Source organism: Ictalurus furcatus, chromosome 9 (genome assembly GCF_023375685.1).
Source record: "Ictalurus furcatus strain D&B chromosome 9, Billie_1.0, whole genome shotgun sequence".
In the NCBI taxonomy this organism is placed as follows: Eukaryota; Metazoa; Chordata; class Actinopteri; order Siluriformes; family Ictaluridae; genus Ictalurus; species Ictalurus furcatus.
In genome coordinates, this window is record NC_071263.1 from 7,978,106 (window position 1) to 8,002,942 (window position 24,837).

Consider the following 24,837-nt stretch of genomic DNA (forward strand, 5'->3'; position numbering starts at 1 on the left):
CACACACACACACACACACATATATATATATATATATATATATACATACATACATATACATACATACACATACATACATACACACACAGTTGTGCCCAAAATTTTGCATACCCATTGCAGAATCTGCTAAATCTTTATATTGTTAATAAAATAAGAGGGATCATAAAAATCCCATGGTGTTTTATATTTAGTTCTGTCCTGAATAAGCTATTTCACATAACAGATGTTTACATATAGTCCACAAGACAAAACAATAGCTGAATTTATAAAAATTTCAAAAGTTTACATACCCTTGATTCTTAATACCATGTGTCGTTACCTGGGTGATCTACGACTGTTTTTTTGTTTTGTGATAGTTGTTCATGAGTCCCTTGTTTGTCCTGAGCAGTTAAACTGAGCCAGGGGGATGTAAACTTTTGAACAGGATGATCGGTGTAAATTGTTAGTATTTTGTCTTCTGGGAGACATCTTATTTAGCATCTGAAGGGCAGTACTAAATGAAAGAAAAATATCTTTTAACTAAATAATACTCTTTTTTATTTTATTTTAATAAAGCAGAGATCAACAAAATAAGGATATCAACATACATATTGACAACAATATAAACAATAACCAGGGGAGGCTACAACAACAGATTAATCTACAAAAACATAAACAAACAAACAAAACTCCAAAGCAAATAATATAATAAAATTGCACCCCCCCCCCCCCCAAAAAAATAAAATAAAATAAAAAATAATCCAAATTTGGAGTTGGTGTTTTAACAGCTTTCTGATCGTTCTCAGGTACTCTGGTCGTGGATTGCGTCACGTTGTTGGGGCGGAGTCAGTGACGTCGATAGGAATAACACTAACGTGCTGGAGGCTGGACTGCAGAATGAAAGTTGTCGAGAAGGAAAGAGGAGCATACTGATCTGACTGTACTCTGAGCTCATCCCTTCTGCTTTACACCGCCTGCTTTTTTAGACTCAGAATCACCACGGATCTGAACACAGACCGAGCAGAGGTAGGTCTCAGTTATTACACAGATATGTTCTATAGACAGCTTTAAACTGTTGCATTACAGCTTGTGTGATTTTTTTAAAATATATTTTATAACTAATCAAATGATAACTGTAGTTAACAGATTTGCTCTATATGTTAACTAACACAAATAGCTATGGTGTGCGTATGTATATGAGGTGTAGATGTGGGTTTCTCTGGCTGTGCTGTGACTGACAGATGTGCTCTGAATGGCACACGGATGTAGTTAAACACCCGGTATGCTAGTGTAGCTAACCGGCCCTCTCACAAAACCATCGAGCTAATCAGTGTAGAAACAGTCACCAGGTTAAAACGATGGATTTCAACTCTATATTAACGAGCTCTACTACATTCGAGGCCACCTTTATGTTGGCTTTTATGGCAGTACCCGATAGGCTGTTCCGTTACGAGGTAAACACTGTAGTTCACACGATGTAAACACTTCACCAACTGCCTGAAAGTGCTGCGGTGTCGTGAATCCCAGTCGGCTCGTTAGTTCAAGTGGACGCATTAGATTGTTTAACCTCTGTTAACAGCGAGATGTAATAGACACGCGCGGATTATACGAAGTGTAGACTATTAGAACACTGAGTCGATACATGAGTCGACACATGCCGGGTCTGTTTGTTTAGAAATTGCTATCAGTTTCAAACTGTAAATACTGCCATTGTTTTCCTGATTCGGCTACTAATAAATCACTTTTTTTTATTTTTATTTTTTACCTCATTTTAGTAGTCGCCAGCCTGCATGAATAAAAATAACATGTATATTGTGAGTTTAAAAGTTAATTTTGTATTATTTGAGCACTGTCATTCGGGTGTAGTGAGCTAAAGCCAAAGCGCAGTATGAGTATAAACTCGTTTATTTGGCAAAAATGAAATTCCCAGCGCTCACGGAACTCCTATTGTTGTTTCTATACCGAGCAAAGAAGCATTACAGCGGCGATACAATCTCCCTAAACGAGTGGCGTGGTCAAGCATTGTCATGAGGCAGATGATAATAATAATACAATAACATAATTATAATAATAAACTTTATTTTTACAAGGCACTTTACACAATAAGAAAATACCAAGACAAAAAAACAACAACACACAAAACGTTCAAAAACCAGACTTGAATACAAAATGGTTAAAACCATTAAGAAAAGGCTAACCTAAAAAGACGAGTTTTTAGGTTAGATTTAAACATGCTTAACTTCGGTGCATCTCTAACTAACATGAGCAGATGTGAGGAAGTGTAACTAAATGAAATCACAGTGTGTTCCTGTACACTTGTACTGAGAAGTGAGTCGCGTGCGTGCCCCTGCTGTCTGGACTTCAGACCGCATTGTTATCTCTTCATATTAATAACGTCACCGTTAAAAAAAACCCAAACAAAACAAAAACGATTCAAATAACATGCTAATAATCTGGGAGAACAACGTAATATCATATAAATCCACACCCACGCGTTTTTTTTCACTTAATTCCCGGCTGTCACTTTGATCTCGCTATGCTAGCTGGCTAGTAGCGTTCAAACAGAACGACAAAAAAGTGCCTGATTCTGATTGGTTAATTCCGTTTCTCACTCATGATCAAATGTGACTAAACAAAGTATGTATTTGACTTGGAGAGGTTAAATATGGGGTCGTCATGGTGACCCTGTTGACCTTTTCTGCACAAAGCAATGCTGTTTACTGTATAATCTGCGGTGTGTGTGTGAAATGTTAACCTCCCGAACAAACATTCGAACTTGTAACACGAACCAGCCATTAATAATAATGATTGATGGATAACAGGCTAAATTGTGCCCTGAGGTGGCGCGGTTTTCTTGAACAATCATTCCGCCAAAGGAGAGACGCTCATGCAGTGCAAACCCGTCCTGTGTTCAGTCAACTGTAGGACCTCGGATGTTACACCCATGTACTATATGTGGAGTGTTTTGATTGTTTGTGTGTGTGACCTCTGGCCATGGTTTTTAACAGTGTTAAATCAGTGTTGCTATCTCTATTCAGGGGAAAGTCGGTAGAATGGTCGCCAGATGATGTCATTAAGTAATTTGCATATCGGTTGAATCAGTTGCATATCAAAACATGTTCTACGAAGAAAGAATATTTATTGGAGAGACATAGAACAGAATAGAGTGTTATCAAAACAGAAATTAATAAGATTATTTCTTGGGAACAATGGTGATCAGGGATTGGTTGTTGTGAACAATGATGATCAGGGATTGGTTGTTGGGAACAATGATATTCAGGGATTGGTTGTTGGGAACAATGATGATCAGGGATTGGTTGTTGATAACAATGATGATCAGGGATTGGTTGTCGGGAACAATGGTGATCAGGGATCGGTCGGTTTGGGAATAAAGGCTCGTCCAAGCACAACTAATGCAGACTTTACACTGCATAACAAGCAGCTGTGATGATACGGTGCTTCAGGTCTCGAGTGCAGGACAGTCTGCTAGATAAAAAGTAGCTAGATTTGTCGCTCGGCTATAATTTTAAGCGTCTAGGTTGCCAAATCATCTGATGTTTGGAATAATGGTGGCAATGCCAGTAACACATGCAATTTTGAAGATTAGTAAAGTCAAATTATTACTGGTTGCATGTGGTCCTGGGCTTCTCCATAGAAGTATCTGCTTGTACTTTTCATTCTCATCTCCTTTCACCTTTTTTCTTTCCATGGTCTTTGCTGAATAACGATGCCGGTGGTTGAATGCAGATTTAAACATTTTTTTTTTTACTCTGGAACACAATAGATGTGTCAACACATACTGAGACTGTTGGTCAGGAATCAGCTACCCGTTAGCACAGATAACTTCTAAATGTAAATACTGTCACTTTTTGCCTGATTCAAGCGAAACCTTTTTGACAATGAGACTTCTGGGTGTCAGTGTGTACATTTAGTTTAAAGACCTCACTTCATTTCCCCCTTTCTCTCCAGAGGCTGAAGTCTGTATACATGATCTGTAATATTAGTGAGAATAAAACTGGGTAAAAGACAAATTCTGTGCGTTATTCAATATTACACCTGCAAAAAATGTCAGTGAATTGGAAAATCTGTCTGATTTTGGTCCAATTCAAGGGAGGTATCAGGTGCAGTATCAATACTTGATATCTATGCAGTATAAATACTATGATATCAGACCGGTACATCTCTGAAAGTGATGATAAACAGATGTCATGTTGAGCAAGGTCATAGGTTTCTCTGCTCTGAGCCTGCACACACACACACACACACACACACACACACACTCAGAGTTCAGGGCAGCAGAGGGAGCTGTGTATCGCTCGCTTCAGCGTGGAGTCATTCGCACTTTCTATGGGATGTGAACAGAGCGACCCGATGTTTCACTCAAACACACACACACACGCACTTTCTCCATGCTGCACTCCAACTTGTGAAAGTGTGTGCATGCTTTCAGCTTTCAAACACAACAGACAGACCTTCACTTTAAATTTAGAAACTAGTTGTGAACGTGTATTGTCTCATGTTTTTATGAAAGTAGCACATGCTTTTTGTGTCAGTTCGGCTTGCAGTGTGTAGTCTCCATTCTCTGTGACATCATTATTATTTTTTATTACTGATGTGCTGTGTTTAGAGAGTGGCTTCTGTTGGTTGTGTGTGTGTGTGTGTGTGTGTGTTTGTTTTACTTCCACTGTGTCTTGTGCAGTATAATGTTATATGAGATCAACATGGAGGCATTTCGGGGATAAATAGCTACTACTCACCCAGAATTGTCATGATCCACAAAAACCACATGGGCTCTACCACAGAACACCGAGAAAGTAGGAGACACGGTTTATGCCACTGCCTTGCCAAAATCCCCGTAAGGTTAAATATAGTAAACCCGTTGTCTAACCACAGCCCCATGGTGTGTCTTCATGGCTACTGTTTATCTAAATGAGTACCACAAGTTAAGCTAATCTTTACTGTTCTTGTGCTATTGCTGATGCTTCGGGTCTGGACTGTATGGATGTTCTCTCCAGCCCTGCTGTTATTAGAGTCAGAGGCATTGATTTTTCTTTTGGTCATGTGTGTATTACAAACACAACCTTCGCAATGGTTTGTGTGTACGTTCCCAGTCCATGGGTGTGGCCAAATGGGTGGTGCAAAGTGGCACATGCCTCACTTGAAGTAAAAACTGGCCACCCGACTCTGACCTCAAATCTTATCTCCTGAGAGATCTATTATTCGTATGCCTTAATGAATCATATCTAAATGGTGTTTTGGCCAAATCTCATAAATATTAAGAAGTATAGAGTGACTTCAAAGTCAATACAGGAGTCATTATGTGGCCATTTTGAACTAAGAACCAAATCTGATGTTCTGCAAATATTCTTAACCAAGGCGCAATTTGGAGTCACTACCCATTACACTGGGGTTATACTTGCTTTAAGCGATGCAAGATGGCCCCCATGTGTATTCTTTGTTCAACTCCAAAAAATAATAATGCAGTGTATGGTGCTATACCAAGTAAACAGCAGAGACAACACAACTGTGCCACTTTTTTTGGTCAGATTCTGTCAGAAATATGCTATGTGTTGTCTTGGCGATTTATTTAATAGTCTGATATACGATTATATAAGTCCATTTTATTTCAAGCCCTGTCAACTCCCAACATCTTCACTGTTTATCTGTTTGTACCAAGATCAGAGCAAGAAGGTATTCCAGTGCTGGCGAGGTGTCTTTTGGCTCTGACCCGCCCCTTAGTGGATAGATATTTGAATCCTCCAAGTGTATGAAAGGTATACCAATGACTGTGTGAACTGTACCGTTTGTGTCATCACCCCATGTCTAAATACCTGGAAGCACCTCTTCCCCAGTCACTCATGAAAGTGCTTAATAACTATAGTTCAACTCGAGGTCTCAATTCCCAGCCTCCAACCAGGAAAAAGTCGTCAAACACAGGAAACAACCAGGAAAAAGTCAAGAAAACACATCCTCAACATGAAATTCCTGCTTGTCGACTTGATGTAGCTTCTCAATTAGGAGTTTTTTTCCCCTGTTTACGGCAAACTGTGACGGCAAATCAACATGGCTGCCCACAGCATCAGAATAAACAAAGTAGCACCTCTTACCTTTCAAATGAGTTAATGCTGTATATACAATTATTAGCTTTAGATCAATCAGCATACAGACATTCACTTCTATATCTATAATCTACAACACTGACTATGCAGTTCCTTTGTCAAAGGATGCCATTCTGACCTGCGAATTGCTGCTTATGAGGTAAGTCGAATGCAGCATTAGCTTTCTGGACATGTCTGTTAAGTTGTAAGTGCTTGTTGTACTTGCACTTGATGATTAGGAGGTCACGTGACCTTAACACGTATGTTGGCTGTACTTGTGCTAGGAACTCATAAACTTACCTTAAAGCCTTGGAAGCATCACATTTCTGACAAGTATATTTAAATGTCTCTATTTTATAGTTTTGCATTTTGAACTCGGACAGCACTTGGTTTTGTTTTGGTTTTGGTGTTGGACAAAGTGAGCGAGTGTCTCCTAGAAAGGAGCAAGAGCTTTCTGTGGCGTATTTATAATGAAGAAAAAGTGCAAAACCTCTTTTTCCAGGATATAAGGAAGTAAAGCAGGACTGTACATGGACATGTGCTGTATACACGTGCATGTAGTTCTGCAGTCCCCTCCGAAAACTATTGGAACAGCAAGGCCGATTCGTTTGTTTTTGCTGTAGTCTGAAGACCACCCAATTTGTAGGCATGCAAAAATATTGGAACATGTGACTGACACATGTTTCTTGGTACCCAGGTGTGCCCTGTTAGATTGATTGATTGTTTTAAACAATAAATAACTCCGAATATCTACTCTACTCTTGGTTTTAGCTTTCAGTTTCACCTGTGAGGCCAACATGAAAATCAGAGAGCTGTCTATGGGAGAAAAGCAAGCCATTTTGAACCTGAGAAAAGAGGGAATTTCATACAGAGGCGTTGCACAAACATTGGGCATAGCCAATACAACAATTAGGTGATGTCAGTGAGTCACAGGCTTGATGTAGTTATTGCAAGCAAGGGATATGCAACCGAATATTACATGTTATTTACTTTAATTTACTTCAAGTCTTATCTGTTCTGATACTTTTGTTCACCTAAAAATTCGATGTTATGTTGTTTAACACCTCTAGATGTAAATACCAGGAAATAAAAGCTGAAATCCAAAACCCACGTCTCATATCCGTCTCAAACTCAAATGTTTTTTGGTGTCTAGCACGAACAAATAAACTGGCCTTGCTGTTCTGATTGGGTTTTGAAGATGACTGTATATCTTTCTCTTTATTTAAATCACTTGTTGTTATTCTCTACTGAGGCTAAACGTAAGTACATACAGGACTGTGCAAAAGTCTTAGGCACATGCAAAGAAATGCTGTAGAGCAAAGATGCCTTCCAAAGTAATGAAATTAAATGTTTCTCCATTTAAAAAAAACTAAAGAATAGTAATAAACAGTAATAAATGAAACAAAGTCGATATTTGGTGTGATGACCCTTTGCTTAAAAACCCCCCCAGTAGTCTCAGATAGAATTAGCGTAGTTTTATAAAGAAATGAGCTGTAGGTTTTATTGAGCATCTTGAAGATCCAGCCACGGTTCTTCTGGAGGCGTTGATGTGGCACTTGCTTCTTATTTTTGCAGCAAAATCCCTTTTTTTTTGTCTGAAAAGTGTCTCTTACCACTTAATCTGCTGTTTTCTTTACTGACGTACAAACATTTTTCCGTAACATTTCATTTTGTGCTGGAAAACTAATGTTGGGAAATCTAAAATGTTTTTTTTTTAATGACTCGATAATGTAGAAGTCATAAAATACGAGTTTGAAAGTTTGTACTACAAAAAAATGGGGTGCTTAAGACTTTTTCACAGTACTGTACATTGTTCCACTAATGATGGTCTCTATATTCATCGACAATCTCATTGACGAATTTTCTGCATTGCAGGTGGACAGCGTACAAGACCCTGCTCATGGATGAGGATGAGGATGAGGTGTTTGGGCCTGTCTCACAGTGCTGGCCTTCCTCCAACAGGGAGATAAAGCAGGAGGACCACAGCACGCAGACCCCAGGGAGCCCTGCGGTACGGCTAAATGGCATGCTGCCCTGTGGCGTGGCCGAGGAGCCCCGACGACTCTTCTATGGTAAACCTGACACTGAAAAACAACTTTATCAGTTAGGAGAACTTAAAAAAAAAAAAAGTGTTCATCACAGTTTGTCTCTTTGCTCACACTACCAGCACTCATAATTTGTTTAATCAGAAGAGTTACAAGTAGTGTAACTGTTTCATTCTCTTGTTTAGCCCTCAAGCATTGGTACCATGTTCCATCATCTCTTATGCTAATAGAGTATACTGGACACGAGCGAGAGATTCTAGCACCTGTGAGAGCAATCTATGTGTCTCTCGTCCTCTCCCCTCTCTCCCCTGTGGCGTCTGATTGTCGTGGCCTCTTCAGCTTTTATTACTTGTGTGTGTGTACTTAGTCGCTTTGCAATTCAAATGACTGCACGCAAGGGTTGTTCTGTTGGCTCTGTGCCCAGGCATGGACACCAACAGAGCTAGAACCTGACTGCACTGTTTCATTAGTTTATGTTCGCACACTTACAGAGTTATTTCTCCAATGACCACACGAGTCCTTTTCCCATTTTAAATTCAGGACTGTTTAATCAGCCACTGGCCCAAACAGCAGCTTCCTGTTCAGCTTCTCTGAATGTCGCCGTTAAACCTTTTGTGACTCGTGTGTTCTTGTGATGTATTTCCTTCTCTTTGATGTTTTTGTGAAAACGTTTCGTTTTCGTGATTCGTCATTTTTCTAGTTTATTTTTAAAACTTAAGGAACTTGAGGTGTAGAAACCACAACAAACAGGAAATTTGATTTCTGAAGTCTGATTTATTGGCGCCTTAAGCACACAGCGCAAAAATAACAATCTGGTCAGGGCAATGCTTGTAATTCCTGCAAATTTCTTGTACTTAGGCCTAGTTGTTTAGTATATGAGGTTAGATGTACTCTATAGATGTCAGAGCTTTAGTAGTAGCAGCTATGTTTGTCAGTCAGTATTATGTAGTCCCTTGTTAGGTGGTGTGTTGTGTTACAGCTTTGCCTCTATCTCTCTCTCTCGCTCTCTCTCTCTCTCTCTAGGTAGTGCAGGATTGCTATTGCTGACGCCGTCTGCCCGTACTAACCGCGTCGAGGACGCCATGTTTCCTGAGAATCGGCCTCGCCGACGGCCTGCGCATAGCGTGGAGGCTCAGATCGGCCAGAAACTCCAGATGATTGGCGACCAATTCTATCAAGAGCACATGCTGGTAAGTCACATCATGTCCCATGTTTATGGCATAGCAATACATTACTGAGAAAGTGAGCGCTCTGTTCTCAGTGGGTGTGGGGGATATTTACGAAGTAAAAATACTGCCATATTGTAGTATGATGCAGTAAAGTATGGTTGTAGTGCAGCAGCCACCTCCTAACCTCTTTCAGGAATGTTGGTGAGAACCATCATCCATGCATGTGCACAGAGAAGCAGAGCATCACACATCTTATCTTAGTTCCTGCCCAAAAGTGTTATTGGTGATAAGGGGCACCGTACCGGGGGAGGGGGTGGATTAGGATGATTCTAAGGTCAGACAGGGGGCCCAGCAGAATCCCATACTTTCCTGTGTGATTTTGGTATTTAAATGGCTTCTTTGCACAATAATATTGGGCGGCTGTGGATCAGGTGGTAGAGCGGGTTGTCCACTAATCTTAGGGTTGGCGGTTCGATTCCCGGCCAGCATGACTCCACATGCCGAAGTGTCCTTGGGCAAGACACTGAACCCCAAGTTGCTCCCGATGGCAAGTTAGCGCCTTGCATGGCAGCTCTGCTACCATTGGTGTGTGAATGGGTGAATGAGACACAGTGTAAAGCGCTTTGGATAAAAGCGCTATATAAGTGTGCCATTTACCATTTACCATTTAATATATTAAGAAGCACACTATAATGAATGCCCTCAGACTGTTCCAAGCGCATGTGTGTCCCCGTTACATGCATCAGGTAGATGGAAAGAGATGACGCAGACAAAACCGGGATACCAAAAGAGGAAAGAAAAACATGAAAAAGAGGAGAGAGCAAGAATGGGAAGACAGCTAATCACCAAGTTTAAAAAAAAAATAAGGTGATTTATGTTCTCTGTCTTGTGTTATGGTTCTGAAGATAACCCGTATGAAGCTGCTATAATTAACATCAAATAGAAACTCTATCAGTTACTCGCCCCGATGTTTATCCTTGGAAGTTGGAACACATTATTTCAGAGTATGTATGTTTTTCTACGCAATCGCGCAATAGTAATGGAGCATTGAGCTTCAAAAAGGACGAAAAAGCACCAAGCGACAATAAATCTAGTCCAGTGTTGTGTGTGTGTATATTCAAGCTTTCCGAAGCCATGCAACAGCTTTCTGTGAGGAATCAATCGAAATTTAATGTAATCATATAAATCTGCTTTAATTGTCCCAACTGCGTCCATGAGAGAAGTGTTGTAATAATGTCCGATTCGTGAGTGAATCGTTTATTTGAGTCGGTTCATTTCAGTGAATTGGAGAATCCCGTTGATAAAACCAGTCTGAATGATTCATTCACGAATAGAACTGATTCGATTCTTGAATTCAACTCACTGATTCAATGATCCTGTCACTGTTTTCCACATTTCTTTCTGGAGCTGCTGTGTGTGAAACTTATTATTCACTCAGTTAATAATAATAATAATAATAATAATAATAATGATGATGATGATGATGATGATGATGATAATAAATAATAAAAGTTCATTTTTGTTGGTATTTGGGGAATAAGAAATTACAAGTCGACAGCATATAAAGAAATCCAGACAAAGTTTCTATAGTGTCTGTGTATGAGAGAGAGATAGAGAGAGAGTACAATGGTGTTAATTACTTGTACTGTATATATAATTATTTGTATATAGTTATAAATACATAATTTCAAATTTAGTTCTTTATAGTCTTATTGAATATGCAATAATTGTTATGCTTATTGATAATGATTGTTTTTACACGTGGCAGTAAGGAAAGATCACTGGTGGGTGGGGGGTTAGGGCCCGGAGTACAAATTAGCCAGCGCGCCCAGGAACCCTAGCAACGCCCCTGGCGGTAATGATATCTTTAGCTTTGTGAGATGCTAAAACCACTTAATGTCATGCTTCTCTTGCCAAGTCTTCTTTTTCTTTCTTTCCTTTTTTTTGTTAACTATGACCCTTGTGTGTTCTCATCATCAGCATGTCATACCTTCTTACTTGAAGCAGTTTTTTTTTTTTTGCCTCAGTTTAAAGCCATTTAAAAACTCTCTACAGTCCTCTCTACAAGTATTCACCTCCCTTGATCTTTTGTTTTATCTTGAATTATTTTGATATATTTTTCATAACCAATCCCTGATTGATACTTTTCCAGAACTTTGTCCCGGACTTGTTTTGATAGCTTCTTGGTCTTCTAGATGCCGTTTCTTTATGCTCTGTAACAAACTCTGTGGCCGTCTAAATGGATTCTATTCAACTAGTTATGTGACTTCTGATGAACTAATTTAAGGGTTTCACAGCAACGGGATGTGGGGATGAATAGATTCATGACAGTCCATTCAGTCCATTTCAGTTGCAGGTTGTAACACTACAAAATGTAGAAAAGCTCAAGTGGGGGTGTAGGTGGGAGCGCGTTTACTTATGCTAGGTGCTGTACACTGGAACAGAAGCTCAACATCATTCCAGACTAAAGTTCCAGTGCAGTTTACACATGGACATTTTCTGTGTCAGATTGTTCTCTCTCTCTCTCTCTCTCTCTCTCTCTCTCTCTCTCTCATTTTTTTTATTAATCTCTCCTACTGTGCTAAAGCTTAGCTCACACTATCCTACTAGCTTCCTGTTTATAGTTCTCTTTTCCTTTTGTGTGTGTGTGTGTGTGTGTGTGTGTATGTTTTTGTCTGTCAGTCACTGTGTGGTGGGTTTGTCATATAACACACAGACAGCAATGCTCAGCTGAGACTGTTGAGGTTTGTGTGACTCTGGCCAAGAATAATGGCCCTTTGTTCGGATTAATGCTACATTGTTGGATTAGTGTCACGCGTGCTCAAAAAGAGAGCCTATGAGTGTGTTTACACGCACTGGCAGTGTGGAAGTGTGTTATGAAAGGTGCAAGCGTATCACGAAACCGTCAGCTGGCAGTTTCTAATTTGTTTTCTATTACATAAAGTCTATTAAATCTTCATTGTCCCTCCACAAATCTCTCTCACTCTCTGTCTCTCTCTATATCTCTCTTTCTCTTTCTTTCGCTCTCTCTCACTCTCTAGCTCTCTCTCTCTCTCTCTCTCTCTCTCTCTCTCTCTGTCTCTCCCACACACAGGTAAGAGGTGAGAATGTGAGGTAGACAGCGTGGTAAGCCAAGACTTAGTCTGTATAGATGTGGTTAGTGAGACTCCAGTGAAGTCTTGCTTGGCGCTGAGAGAACTAGCAAGCCACACTCACACTTACACAGATTTACACCCTGTAGTAAGGAATGAGGAGCCATGAGGCAGCGATGGTACAGCCAGCTTGATGCCAAGTGTGTGTTCCCAGTGATAATAAGCTACTGTTTTAACTGCAGCTCACCGAGTTGCTAGATGTTTGAGGTTTAAAGCCTGTTTTTCAGGCTACTCTGCTCTCTCTGTTATGTAGCAGACATTGTTTTCGCCTGTACCCGACACTGTGCCAGGTCTCGTCCGTGGAAAGGAAGGATGATTATACTCTTACACTTATATCAGGAACTTGCTTTTGGTGTGCAACAGTAGATGTGTACAAGTCCATATGAGGGTAAGATGTGGAGGGCAGAGTGTTAACTGATAGCCTCGGCTCACCTAATTGACTTGAGAGGCCATACGGGAGCCCAGAGATTATGACTCGCGCTCTCTCGGGCCACTTTATGCCGCTTTACGCCAAGTTGATGAGTGATCCCAAAGAAACCTGAACCTGAATCTATTAGGCTGCATTTAGTGTGTGTGTGTGTGTGTGTGTGTGTGTGTGTGTGTGTGTGTGCTCTTCTCCCCCTCTGCTTCTTGCTGTTATTCTTGATTGTGTAATTTATTGCTTAATGTCAAAGTACAGAGGCTGCTTCAGGCTGTAGTCTTTGCAACTGTTTACCCCCCCCCCCTTTTCTTGTTTGTTTTTCCTTTCTTTATTGCTGTCCTTGTTTATGCCTCACTGTACATGTCAAGTCTTAAGCTGACAAGTAAATATATAACTACACACATTACAGTGTAGCAGTTTGTTGATGGCTTGGGCTCAATCCAAGTTTTTCATTTTAATTAATGTTCTGTTTTTATAATCGGTTGTTTGGGACAGCTTCAGGGCTAGTATTACTAGTATACTTTTCTGTTATTCCTTTAGGAGAGTTCAGGTTGAGGTGCACTGCGGAACATTCATGAGCTGCAGGTTTTCTTTTATTACCGTCCATTTAATCATTTTCTTTAGCAATGAGAACTTGGTTTGTTGTACAGCATAACAGCATGATAGCCCACCACCACCAACCCTAACCCCACCCCGCCACCCGTGTTATTCCCTTTACGGCTCAAAGACGCAGTTTGGAATTCTTACTGCTCACTAATCCCACTATCTGGTTATCAGGACGGGTTCCCTTTTTGTTGTCTGGTTCCTTTGAGGTTTCTTCCTCATGTCCTCTCAAGGTGATTTTTTTTTCTTTTCTTTTCTTTTTCTTTTATTTCCACTGTCATTTCTGGCGTGTTCATTAGGGATCTAGATCTACATCCAGATTTCTGTAAAGCTGCTTTGTGACAACGTCTTTTGTTAAAAGCACCACACAAATAACATTTCATTGAACATCATTTTCTGATGGATTCCAGGTCATATTGGCTATCTTGCAATGAACAAGCAGACATTGCTGCTAAGGAAGCCCTCAAACTGAGAATCACAGATTGTCAAATCCCACCGTCTGATCTCAGACCGATAATGAACTCGTACATCTGAAAAAAGTGGCAAATGGAATGGGACCTGTGCATTCCTAACAAACTACAAGAAATCAGCCCTGTTATGAACGAAAGACACTTCCTTGATTTCCTCTTTGAATCCAGACACGATCAGACTCGACCGTATACACGTCCTTATTGGACACTCAAGACTTACTCATGCATTCCTATTGAACGGTGGAAAGGACCTCCAACATGTAATTCCTGTAAAACAAGAATGCCTGTTAAACATATATTAATGGACTGTCCTGCTCTTAACAATACTAGACAATGCTTTTACTCAGAAAATACATGTTTATAAATCTTCCAAAAGGTCTCACCAGGACAAATCCTAGAATTCTTATTGAATATTAAAGTGAAGGACCTCATATAGCTGTTGTTGTTGACAGTGTTGAAAAGTTGCATGATTATACAGTTGCAATCAGAATTATTCAACCCCTAAATCAGGTGTCTTGTCAAAATGTACAAACGTTCAGCTGTTTGCAATGAACAAATCAAACAAAAGAAATTGAAATAGTTCAACACAACGAATGCTTCAAGTGGATTCCCTAAATTCAACTGAAAATGCAACTTATAATGATTTATCCAGTTTAAAAATTATTCAACCCCCTGAATAGAATGCAAAACAGGTGTTGTCTAAAGCACCCCTGATGCAACTAATCAAGGGCTTCATTAATTGCACCAGGTGTGCTTGAGCTGGAACACATGAAAAACCTGAACTGGCTAGGGGTAGATAATATATGAAGTACCTGGACAGGGCAGAAAAAGGAAACTATCAACAGGTGCAACCAGATTTCTGAGAAGGAATGTTGTTAAAAACCCTCGAGTGACTGCAAAACACCTGCAGCAAGACTTCAGTGAGCACAGTAAGGCGCGTACTAAATGCAGAAGGTTTCCATGCCGGAACTCCAAGACGTACACCACTACTGACCCAAAAGCACAAGAAAGTCGGCTGAAAATCATATAAATAAGCCACAGAAGTTTTGGGATTCTGTTCTATGGAGCAATGAAACAGTACTGGAAGTTTTTGGCAGGATGGATCAGCGGTATGTCTGGAGGAAGAAGAATGAAGAAAGAACACTCTGTCCACAGTCAAGCATGGTGGTGGCTCAGTGATGCTCTGGGGCTGCTTTGCATCCTCTGGCACTGGAAACCTGCAGCGTGTGGAAGGCAAGATGGATTCATTGAAGTATCATTAAATCCTAGGAGAAAATGTCATGACGTCTGTGAGGAAGCTGAAGCTTGGACGTCATTGGACCTTCCAACAGGACAATGATCCCAAGCATACCTCAAATTCCACCAAGGCTTGGTTGCAGAAGAAGTCCTTGAAGATTCTACAGGACCATCACAGTCGCCTGACTTGAACCTGATAGAAAATCTCTGGTGGGATTTGAAGAAGGCGGTTGCAGCACGCAAACCCAAGAATATTACTGAACTGGAGGCCATTGCTCATGAGGAATGCCAGAAGCTCTGCATCTCGTTTGCAGCAGTTCATAACAGCAAAAGGGTGCGCTACCAAGTACTAAAGATGCTTGCCATGAAGGGGTTGAATAATTTTGAGACTGGAGAAGTCATTAGTTGCATTTTTAGTTGAATTTGGGGAAACCACTTGAAGCATTTGTTGTGTTGAACTATTTCACTTGCTTTTGTTTGATTTGTTCATTGCAAACAGCTGAAAGTCTGTACATTTTGACAATAAACCTGATTTGCAATGGGGGTTGAATAATTTTGATTGCATATGTATTCTTGTAATACTGTAAGACTTTACACAATGTCCTGTTTTACCTACCTTGAAAATAGCCATTGATGCTGACATGGTATCAAAAGAACAATAAATAATAAAATAGACTTGAATTGAATCGGAAAAAAAAAAAATGAAGCGGGATCCTTTTGCACTATTCCTTCTTGACTTCCGTGTCAATCTTGAAAATACTTTCCATCTATTTTCTTAACAACTAAACCAAGCTTGATTGAGATTTTTCTTTGTTATATGTACAGTTTGGTCAACCCACAGAGAGAGCGAGTTGAAAAAGAATGGGCTTCTCTGTGTTGCCATACCGCATGATGAGAACCCGTAGGGGACAGAGACTTCACTTTTCATCCCCTAAAGCCTAGGCCTTGCTCGTTTATCATCGGGAGCGTTCGCTTATCAGTGCCTCGTCTCGAGGTTTGACGCCGGCAGTGACACTTCAGTTTCGAATGAGTCAGACGTGACAAAGAGTAGCCTGTTGTTCCCACGAGCCCCCTGACGAGCAGTTAGTGCAGCGCCGGCGGGCTGCTCAGCCTGAAATGAAGCGACTGTAGAGAGTCAGATAGGAACGTTCACTGCTGACAGATAAATTGCTGCTCTTGACAGGTTTGCGATGGGACCCTGAGGCAGTCTTTGGGATTATCTGAGCAGGGCCATGTTTCCAGGAGCTCTCTTTGGGGGTTGTTATTATGTTTTTTCATTGTTCTTTTTGTTCTTTTACAGGTCACTTTGTTCTGAGAATTTTAGTACCTAGAGTTCCATAACGCAGACATGTGCATGTGCGTAGGGTTTCAGATACTACTTCCTGTGTGTGTGTGTGTGTGTGTGTATGTGTGTGTGTGAGAGAGAGAGAGAGAATACACACACAGAGAATGTACTTCTGTTTACCAGCACTCCAGAGAAAAGGGGATGTTTTTTAAGAGACTGGTTTCCTGTCAACCAGTTTGCTTAAAAAGCTGTGCAGCACTTCTAATGGGACAAAAAGCGACAAGTTAGGGGAAAAACAATAAAACAAAAAGGCTGTTGCTTGTTGCTGCAACCAGTTTTACCAAACTGTAATGTGAAATTATTAGCCAGTCATTTGGAAAGTTATTTCTTTCAGGTTGTTCTGCCAATCATAAAAAAAAGATGACAAATGTATAGATCTCAAATATTTCCAAACATTAAGTAAGGTCTGAGATATGTATGGAGTTTAGGGTGAGATATGGATAATGCACATTTTATTTATTTCCTTACTTCTTTCTTTCTTTTTTTTTGGGCACCAGGTGTCTAACTGTCAGCTTCTGTTATGGATAGCCCCAGTGATTTTACAAATTGCAGACGAGGTCTCCAGTGGGTCTGGTGACATTTACTGCGTGTGTATGTATGTGTTTATTGCTGCTGTTGTGATAAGCGGTGGCTCTTGGGAGCTCTGCAGCTGATGGCGAGCCTGCACGCACGACTGATAGGAAGCCAGCAGGAGTGACTGGTGACGTCTGCCTCGACTCTAACGCTTATCTCTGGTTAAATTTAGCCTTTGACTCATTTTGACAGTTAGTCATGTGGCATGGAGTCTCTCACTCTCTCACTCACACACACGTACCCACACACACACTTACACACAGACATTGCGTGCCACACTGTTTTGAGTGGGAAACTGTGTGTGTCTGCATATAAAGGTCATTCTTGCCTTCTTGATAACCTTATGTTGTCAGTTCAGAGGCATGAAGCATGAGGCTGCTGTAACACACCTCTGGCTGATTAACCTGTTCACCACTCTTACTTGCAAATCTCCAGTCTCAGACTGAAATCATACTTTGCCTAGGATGCAATCAGGGTGTTCTGTGCTCATCATGTTTTCAAATAGAGTGAAGAAAACTAGGACTGAGGTTGCTTTCACACTTTATTTCCCACTCAATTGTCAGTGCAAGATTTACATGTTGTTGTTGTTGTTGTTTTTCCTGGTCACTGTGGAGCATTTTCTAAAGTCAAGGTGCAGAGTGACTTTTTTTTTTTAACCTTCCAACCAATCAGATTGCAAGTTGAGGCAAGCAAACAAACAAACGAACAAACGAACCAAAAACCAAACATGGGGATAGTGATTTACTACATGTTGAATGGAAAATCTTTCATCTTCCACAGCAGTTTTAACCTGGTCAGGGTCACGGTGGATCCGGAGCCAACAGCTGGAACCCCAGTTCATCGCAGGACTCTCATTCACAGCTCGGGGCTGTGGTTTGTGTAGTCAATCCACCTAACAGCATGTTTTTGGGATGTGTGAGGAAACCAGAAAGCCCAGAAGAAAGCCCAGAGAGACCTGAAACTCCACACAGACAGTTACCCGAGCTCAGGATCGAATCCGGGACTCACTCTGAGCTGTGAGGCAAGGACTCTTACCTGCTGTGCCATCATGTTGCCCTGCCATTATATTTCATCACCAGAATTGCAAAGTTGCAATATAAAATAAAAAGAACAACGTTAATATTCTTAAGATTTTAATATTCTCAACTTAAAAATCAATAAAGGCAGGGAGTGATCTAAAGCACATTATGAAACCGAACGGAGCCTGATGTCACTTCCTGTAACAGTTTGAGCATGTCAACTGATCTGTGAGGCCAAAGGAAGAGTGGCAAGCACTTGCACAACATATTGCAACACCTGCTGTGATCTGCGCGAGTCAGTGCTACTCGTTATCATTTAACAAATAAGAAATATAAGAGTTTTCCTAAACAGGCTGAGGTTCTGCATTTGTTTGTAATCAGGCATGCATTTGCTTTACATTGTGTGTAATGTTTAAACGTAGCTTTTCTAATTGTATTGCTTATTTCATATTGAACAGAGTGCAGTCCTTAGCGTTCACCCCCACATCAACCTTTCCACATTTGGTAATGTTGCAACCTGGAACTGATTTAATCGGGTCTACACAAATTAGCTCTGTGGGGGAAAATCAATGGTGTGCGAAATCATTTACACATAAGAAATGGGACTGCACAAGTATTCACCCCTGTGCCTGTGAAACGCCCAAATGAGAAGTTCCATCCATCCATCCATCCATCCATTCATCCATTATCTCTATCGCTTATCCAACACAGGGTTGTGTGAAGCCTGGGGCATATCCCAGGGGACTCGGGGCACAAGACGGGGGATGGGGAGGGGGTGCCAATCCACTGCAGGGCACAATCGCACACACATCCACACACCCATTCACACATTACGGACAATTTAGGGATGCTGATCAGCCTACAACACACGCCTTTGGATTGGGGGAAGAAACCGGAGTACCCGGAGGAAACCCCTGAAGCACGGGGAGATCATGCGCACTCCACGCACACGGGGTGGAAGCGGGAATCGAACCCCCAACCCCAGAGGTGCTAGGCAAATTTCCCCCAGAAGTCACATAATTTATAAATGTAGGCAAACTATGTGCAATTAAAGTGTCACATGACCTCAATATAAATACAAACGTACAGCATCATGAAGAAGGCATGGCATTGTATATTCTAACCTGGATATGTTTGAGAGGATCATTTACATTAGCTCGAGTAGTGTGAGGGGCAGAACATATCGAGAGAGAGTCATGATATGAGCTGCTATGAAGATATCGTACTCTGTATGACTCATTACACATGACTACTAAAGTGTGAATGTGAGCTTGAACTTACGTGGTAAACTTTTACGTCTTATCTTCTCAGGTTTTTGTCTTTGTACTTTGTATAACCCTGCGTTCACTCCAGCAGTGACAATTCACTCATGTCGCATGTGGTCATGCATGGTAACCGCCGCTATCGCGGTCACTTGTGGGTGTGTACTGTCTGTGTTTTGTTTATTTATTTATTTCTTTATTTTAAGCATAAAGTCTCCATATGAGTGATTTCACCCTCCACTGTAAAACTCGTACAGGCTTTGTTTAAAATGCATTCTATATTGGAAATACAAGACCATGGCTTTTGTGTACTGGATGTGGTTGAGTAGGGATTAAATACAGGTACCTCATTTATAGCGGCTCAAATGAAATGTCGCTTGTCTCTCTTTTGCCAGAATCGTGGCTTAGTATTGCACACTTACATACCAAACAAGCAGTCAAGCCTGTGGTGTTGAATGAAGCAAAGTGTTTTTGTGTGCATATGCGTGTGCCCAGAGCCTTTTAATCCCATTTTTGTATTGTACTTAAACCCTGATGGTATTATTCTCTAAATCTCTCCTGGTCAGCTTAGGCTCAATTCCATGCAGAGACCCGAGTGAGATTAAGCTGTGCATCATTTACAGCTTAACTGTGATTATATTTAACTACGCCACAGTTTCGGGTGACGGCAGTATCATGCACACTATTTAAAGACCCCGATCAAGTGTTATCTGTGTTAATGACTGTAATTTACGCTTTAGCAGAGTAAAAGGAAGGGGTTTCTGATCGGGAATAAACATTGTGTTTACAGTATTGGGATCATTTTATCCAAAGATGCTTTAGGGCAATCACTCTTGTGTCTGTATTGCACCATGTTTTTGCGTCAGACGGACCGCGTCTGTTGTGGAAACATCAGCACGGTTCCGGCGTCTGGTTTTCAGTCACACGCTTTGCCTGCTGCCCCCATTTCACCCTGCCTGCATGATCTATCACAAATACTGTAGCGTGTGTGTGTGATACTGTTTGGATCCAGTCTTGACTTCTTATCTCTTTTTTTTTTTTTTCCTCCATTCTTTTCAGCAACACCAAAACCAAAGGAACCAGTGGCCATTTTGGTTGCGTTTGGCCTCAGCGTTGTACGCGCTCCTGTTCGATGGCGAGCCCGCAGTTCACAGGAGGAGACAGGAGGATCGCAGATGAGTCGGCCACCGGGACAAGATCCACCTCTTCTGCTTAATGGCACTGTTCGACTTTCAACACGGGTTTTTAGGAGGAGAAAGCGAGAAGGAAGACGATCTCCGCGGGACGGGGACCTCCTTTTCTCCTCACAAGAAGATGCCACGGTGTTCATGAGATTATTTTCATATAAGACTTCTTGAGGTATTTTGTACAATATTTTCTGTCTTCGAATTTCGCTTGCACTTCCATGCGTGTACTTTTTGTGAACAACTTCCGTCGTGGGAATGCCTTATCATCTCCAGCCACTGCAGAAAGACTGTTGAATTCTGAATGTGGACTGAAGAAGAGACGGTGGTGGTGGTGGTGGTGGTGATTTTGGAAGTTTCTTTTTTTCTTCTTCTTTTATCTTCCTGGACACCAATCAGCTTGACTAATCTCCAAAGAGTTTTGCACCTCAGTCTGCTTCTGTAGCGTTTCATAATTATTAGGATTTTTTTTTTACGTTGTTTTTGCTATCTCCCATACCCAACCCCCAAACTCCAACCCCACAGGAATAGGAAGCAGACAGGCCTCTACTACTTGAATTTGGTGTGTCTCACTGATGAGCTTGTCAATAATCAGCAAGCGAGATCGCCAAATAGTTAGATGCCTAGAGGCGACACGTGTCATCTTCTCGATTTAAGCCAGAAGAACAAGAATGCAGTGCCTGTTATTATACAAATGTTTTTTTAATTTTAATTGTTTTTTACTCAAACCACCTTCCTTAAATTTTCAGTGAAGGTTTCAGTAACCCTCATTGCATCACTGTCAAAGGAAATTCACTGTGGGTATTAGTCTGCACGTTTAGCACCAAAAAAACCTCAGTACTGATTCTCACCACATGTGTTCAGGTTGATTTAAAAAAAAAATCATCACTGATTTTCTACTGAACGTTTTATGTACCACTGGTCCTTTTGGTTGGCTGTTGAACATCATTTTGGCCACTCGTTTTCTCAGCCACAGAGCAAGACTGTGTCTGTGAAGTGAAGTGAACTGCATTACTCCTCTCAGGATACTCGGGTGTTTTTGTCTTGCAGAATTTCAAGTTGTATTTGTGCTTTTTTTTTTTTTTTTTAAAATACCTTCCAGATTATGTATGTTTCAGTGGTTTAAATGTTTTTTTTTTTTTTTTAAATAACCACTACTTTTGCCTATATTAGATGTAAATTGTTAGTAAGACTGTAACTGCCTTGTTTAAAGACACTGATTGATTCTTAATGCTGTTTTTTTTTTTTTTGCTTGTAGAGCTGTTTTTTTTAATCATTTAAAAATTTTTTTTAAAAGGAGTGATGTATATTTTGTGAGACTAGCGTTTCCAGTTTCCAACCTTAAAGCAGTCCGTGCAGGATTTTGCGATCGCAGAAATTTAACGCAAAATCAAGGAAACGTTACGACAGATTTTCCATAGATTTGAGACGAGACGTGTCGTGTGATGTCATCACAACACGCATTCGGCCAAAGCCCTCTGCGATTCACGTGTGTTGAACATGAGTACAGCTAAAAGGTCTCATTTAGCAACAAACATCACTGCGAAAGATCTGCAATTTCATCAATTCGAGTAGTTTTCCACAAAAACAAACAAACAAACAAAAAAAAAACTCTGCAGCAAAATCAAGCATTTCTGGCTGCAACAATCAATATAGAACATGCAGGTTATCTTTGGATGGTTATATGAAGGACCAAGAATGGTTTAATTTTAGAACCTTTAACAAAAGCTCTAAAAATGAAACTCTTGTAACCGGTTCGAGTCGGTGTTAAAGTCTAGTCAGAATTTGCCTTATTGATTTGCATACAGTATGTACTAGTTTCAGAAAAAATAATGACTTAACTGTATTAACTGTGGTCCTATGATTACACAGGTACACAGGCATGGTACAAATGTCTCAAGTTCTCATCACTGAACAGTGTTGCCAGCTGTGTGTGTGTGTGTGTGTGTGTGTGTGTGTGTGTGTGTATATGTGTGTTTGTATGTATGCGTGTATGTATTGTGTGGGGCACAGGCTACTTTTCAAGCATGATGAATGTCCAAAGAAATGCTGACCGTTTGTTTCCTGCAGACCGTGAACGCTGAGCCAGTGACTGTAGCCCTCACAACTCAGTAGCTATCTTTCTCACTTCACCTAGTCTCCATCCGTATACATTCACTCCTTAACTTTTTTTTTTATTTTTTATTTTTTTTGGTATGCTGATATTTTTTCTTTAATTTGTAATTTATACATATTTTTGTCCTTTTTTAAATTTTTTATTTATTTCTTTGTATATAGATCCATTGCTACTGTATAGGTTGTGTGCAATTTCTTTTCTGTGTGTTTCTTGCCACTTTTGTTTTGGTCTTGGATGGGTCTACATTTCGTCGTCTTCCACACGCTGTGGATTAAGGAGGTGAGAGGTTACCCTTTTATTGGATCTTGTTTCATGGTGATAACTTCCTGAATTCCTTTTAAATGTTTTAGGTTAAGGCTATGAAAAGTGAACCAAGAAATGTCCGTGCATAAATTCTAATCATTGTACTCCTACAAGACTGTATTGTGCGTATTGGAGTGATTTATGTTCTGAACTATGAAGGGAGTTGGATTTTTTTTTTTGTCCAGTCATTGATTTAGTCAGTCTTGGTTTCCTCTGAAGAGTATGAATGGTAAAAAGGCAAAAATGGGAAGGAAATTTATTTACCAGACTGAAGGAATCCATCAGCAGTGAAGGATTGTGAAGTTACCACTTCCAGATGGGTGACAAATTAAAGGTAAAGAAAATAGAGGCCCTGTTGTGCTCTGGGGGGCATTTTGCTGGCCACTTGTCCCCTTAGAGGGAAGGATCACTGCTATGTGTGTGTGTGTGTATATATGTATATATATATATACACATATATAATGTGTGTACATTTTTTATATATATATGTGTGTGTGTATATGTATATATCATACATGCATACACACACACACACATACACACACACACACACACACACACACGCAGTATGTGTTTATACCGTATATATATAAAAAATAAGTATAATAAATGTTGTTGTGGTGACCCAACACCTTTAATTCGTCACCTGTCTACCTTTATATTGCATTAAATATAATTGAAACCTATTTTTAGAATCCTTTGAAACATTGCATATACATAAACATTATTACTAGACAGAAAAGTCCCCGAAGAAATGCGTTGCCCATAATACAACAGTGAATGAAAGCTTGTGGTCACCATTCTCATTGACCTCGTTTCCATGATGCTCACTGTCTCCTACCAGGTTTCATTCAAATGTTTCAATATAATATAATCTCTCAATGATGAAAACAGGGTAGGAAAGATTAATCAAGCCACTGGGCCATGTTAATGAGTTAGCATGTCTTCACTGTATCCACTATTTTCTTGATTTACATGCACTGGAAAATATTTTGTAATATTTTTGTCCAATCTCGTAGTTGTTGTTTTAAAAAATATATCTATATTCCAGTGTTCTTCTAAGAAGCCTCTCCTGGCATTCTCCTAATACACTTAAGGTGACAGCCACAAGTAACAACGTGTATGTTTCCTTTTACACAAAGGATTGCAAGCATACCATGGTGTCCAGTATTAGTTTGATGAAGTGGTTTATATGGAGGAAGATCGAGGTCTCACCAACAATTTCAGCTATTCAAAGACATTCAAGGTTTAACAGAATCTTGACCAGGCCTATGTTTGACAGAAACCAGCAGTATCATGAAAAGTATTTTGTTCTCCAAAATTTTGGTTTCCAATTTCCAAAATTAGGTGTACTGATGTTTGAGGTATTATGCTTGCTTGTGGGTTTTAACAAATCCAATCTTGTTCTTCTTTTTAAAATAAACCATAGAGGGATTTTTTTTATTATTTTTATCTTTATCAATTGGCATTTGTAATAAACTACACTGTATTTTTTTTAATTGCCAGAAACCTATTATTGTAAAATTTTACAATTATAGAGATGGCTAAAAGCCTTTTAGTTCAAAAGTTAAAAAAAAAAGAAAAGAAAAAAATTGTCTTGAGGCTCACAATTCTCTGTATACCAAGAAATGAGACCCAGCGAAAATGTAGCATTTGTTGTAAACATTGAACTGTGTGTCTGCGAGACTGTACTGTGCACTCTGGAACGTGTTGTTTTCTTACGTTTTGATACAGTATAGAAGTTTTAGACAATGTTATATAGTGCAATATGCTGTATATAAGAGCTTTGCTCTACAAAAATGATTTCTGACTTTTTTTTCCATTGGTACATTTTTTTTTAATTAAAATTGTATTAAAGCCTG

The 24,837-nt window shown here is 40.1% G+C and overlaps 1 protein-coding gene across 1 annotated transcript; it reads left to right on the forward strand.

Annotated features, from left to right (window-relative positions):
- The first annotated feature begins 837 nt into the window (after positions 1-837).
- bmf1 (BCL2 modifying factor 1) lies at positions 838-24,837 on the forward strand. Its single transcript, XM_053633030.1, has 4 exons — positions 838-1,005; positions 7,953-8,149; positions 9,146-9,312; positions 20,432-24,837. Exons 2-4 carry the CDS (start codon positions 7,978-7,980, stop codon positions 20,549-20,551), a joined length of 459 nt encoding a protein of 152 aa, XP_053489005.1. The 5' UTR covers positions 838-1,005; positions 7,953-7,977; the 3' UTR covers positions 20,552-24,837.

Bases quoted from the DNA above. Each gene is read 5' to 3' on its own strand.
- bmf1 (XM_053633030.1), top strand. From the start codon at position 7,978: ATGGATGAGGATGAGGATGAGGTGTTTGGGCCTGTCTCACAGTGCTGG. The intron at 8,150-9,145 runs GTAAACCTGACA...CTCTCTCTCTAG, and splicing joins GCCCCGACGACTCTTCTATG to GTAGTGCAGGATTGCTATTG. The intron at 9,313-20,431 runs GTAAGTCACATC...CATTCTTTTCAG, and splicing joins TCTATCAAGAGCACATGCTG to CAACACCAAAACCAAAGGAA.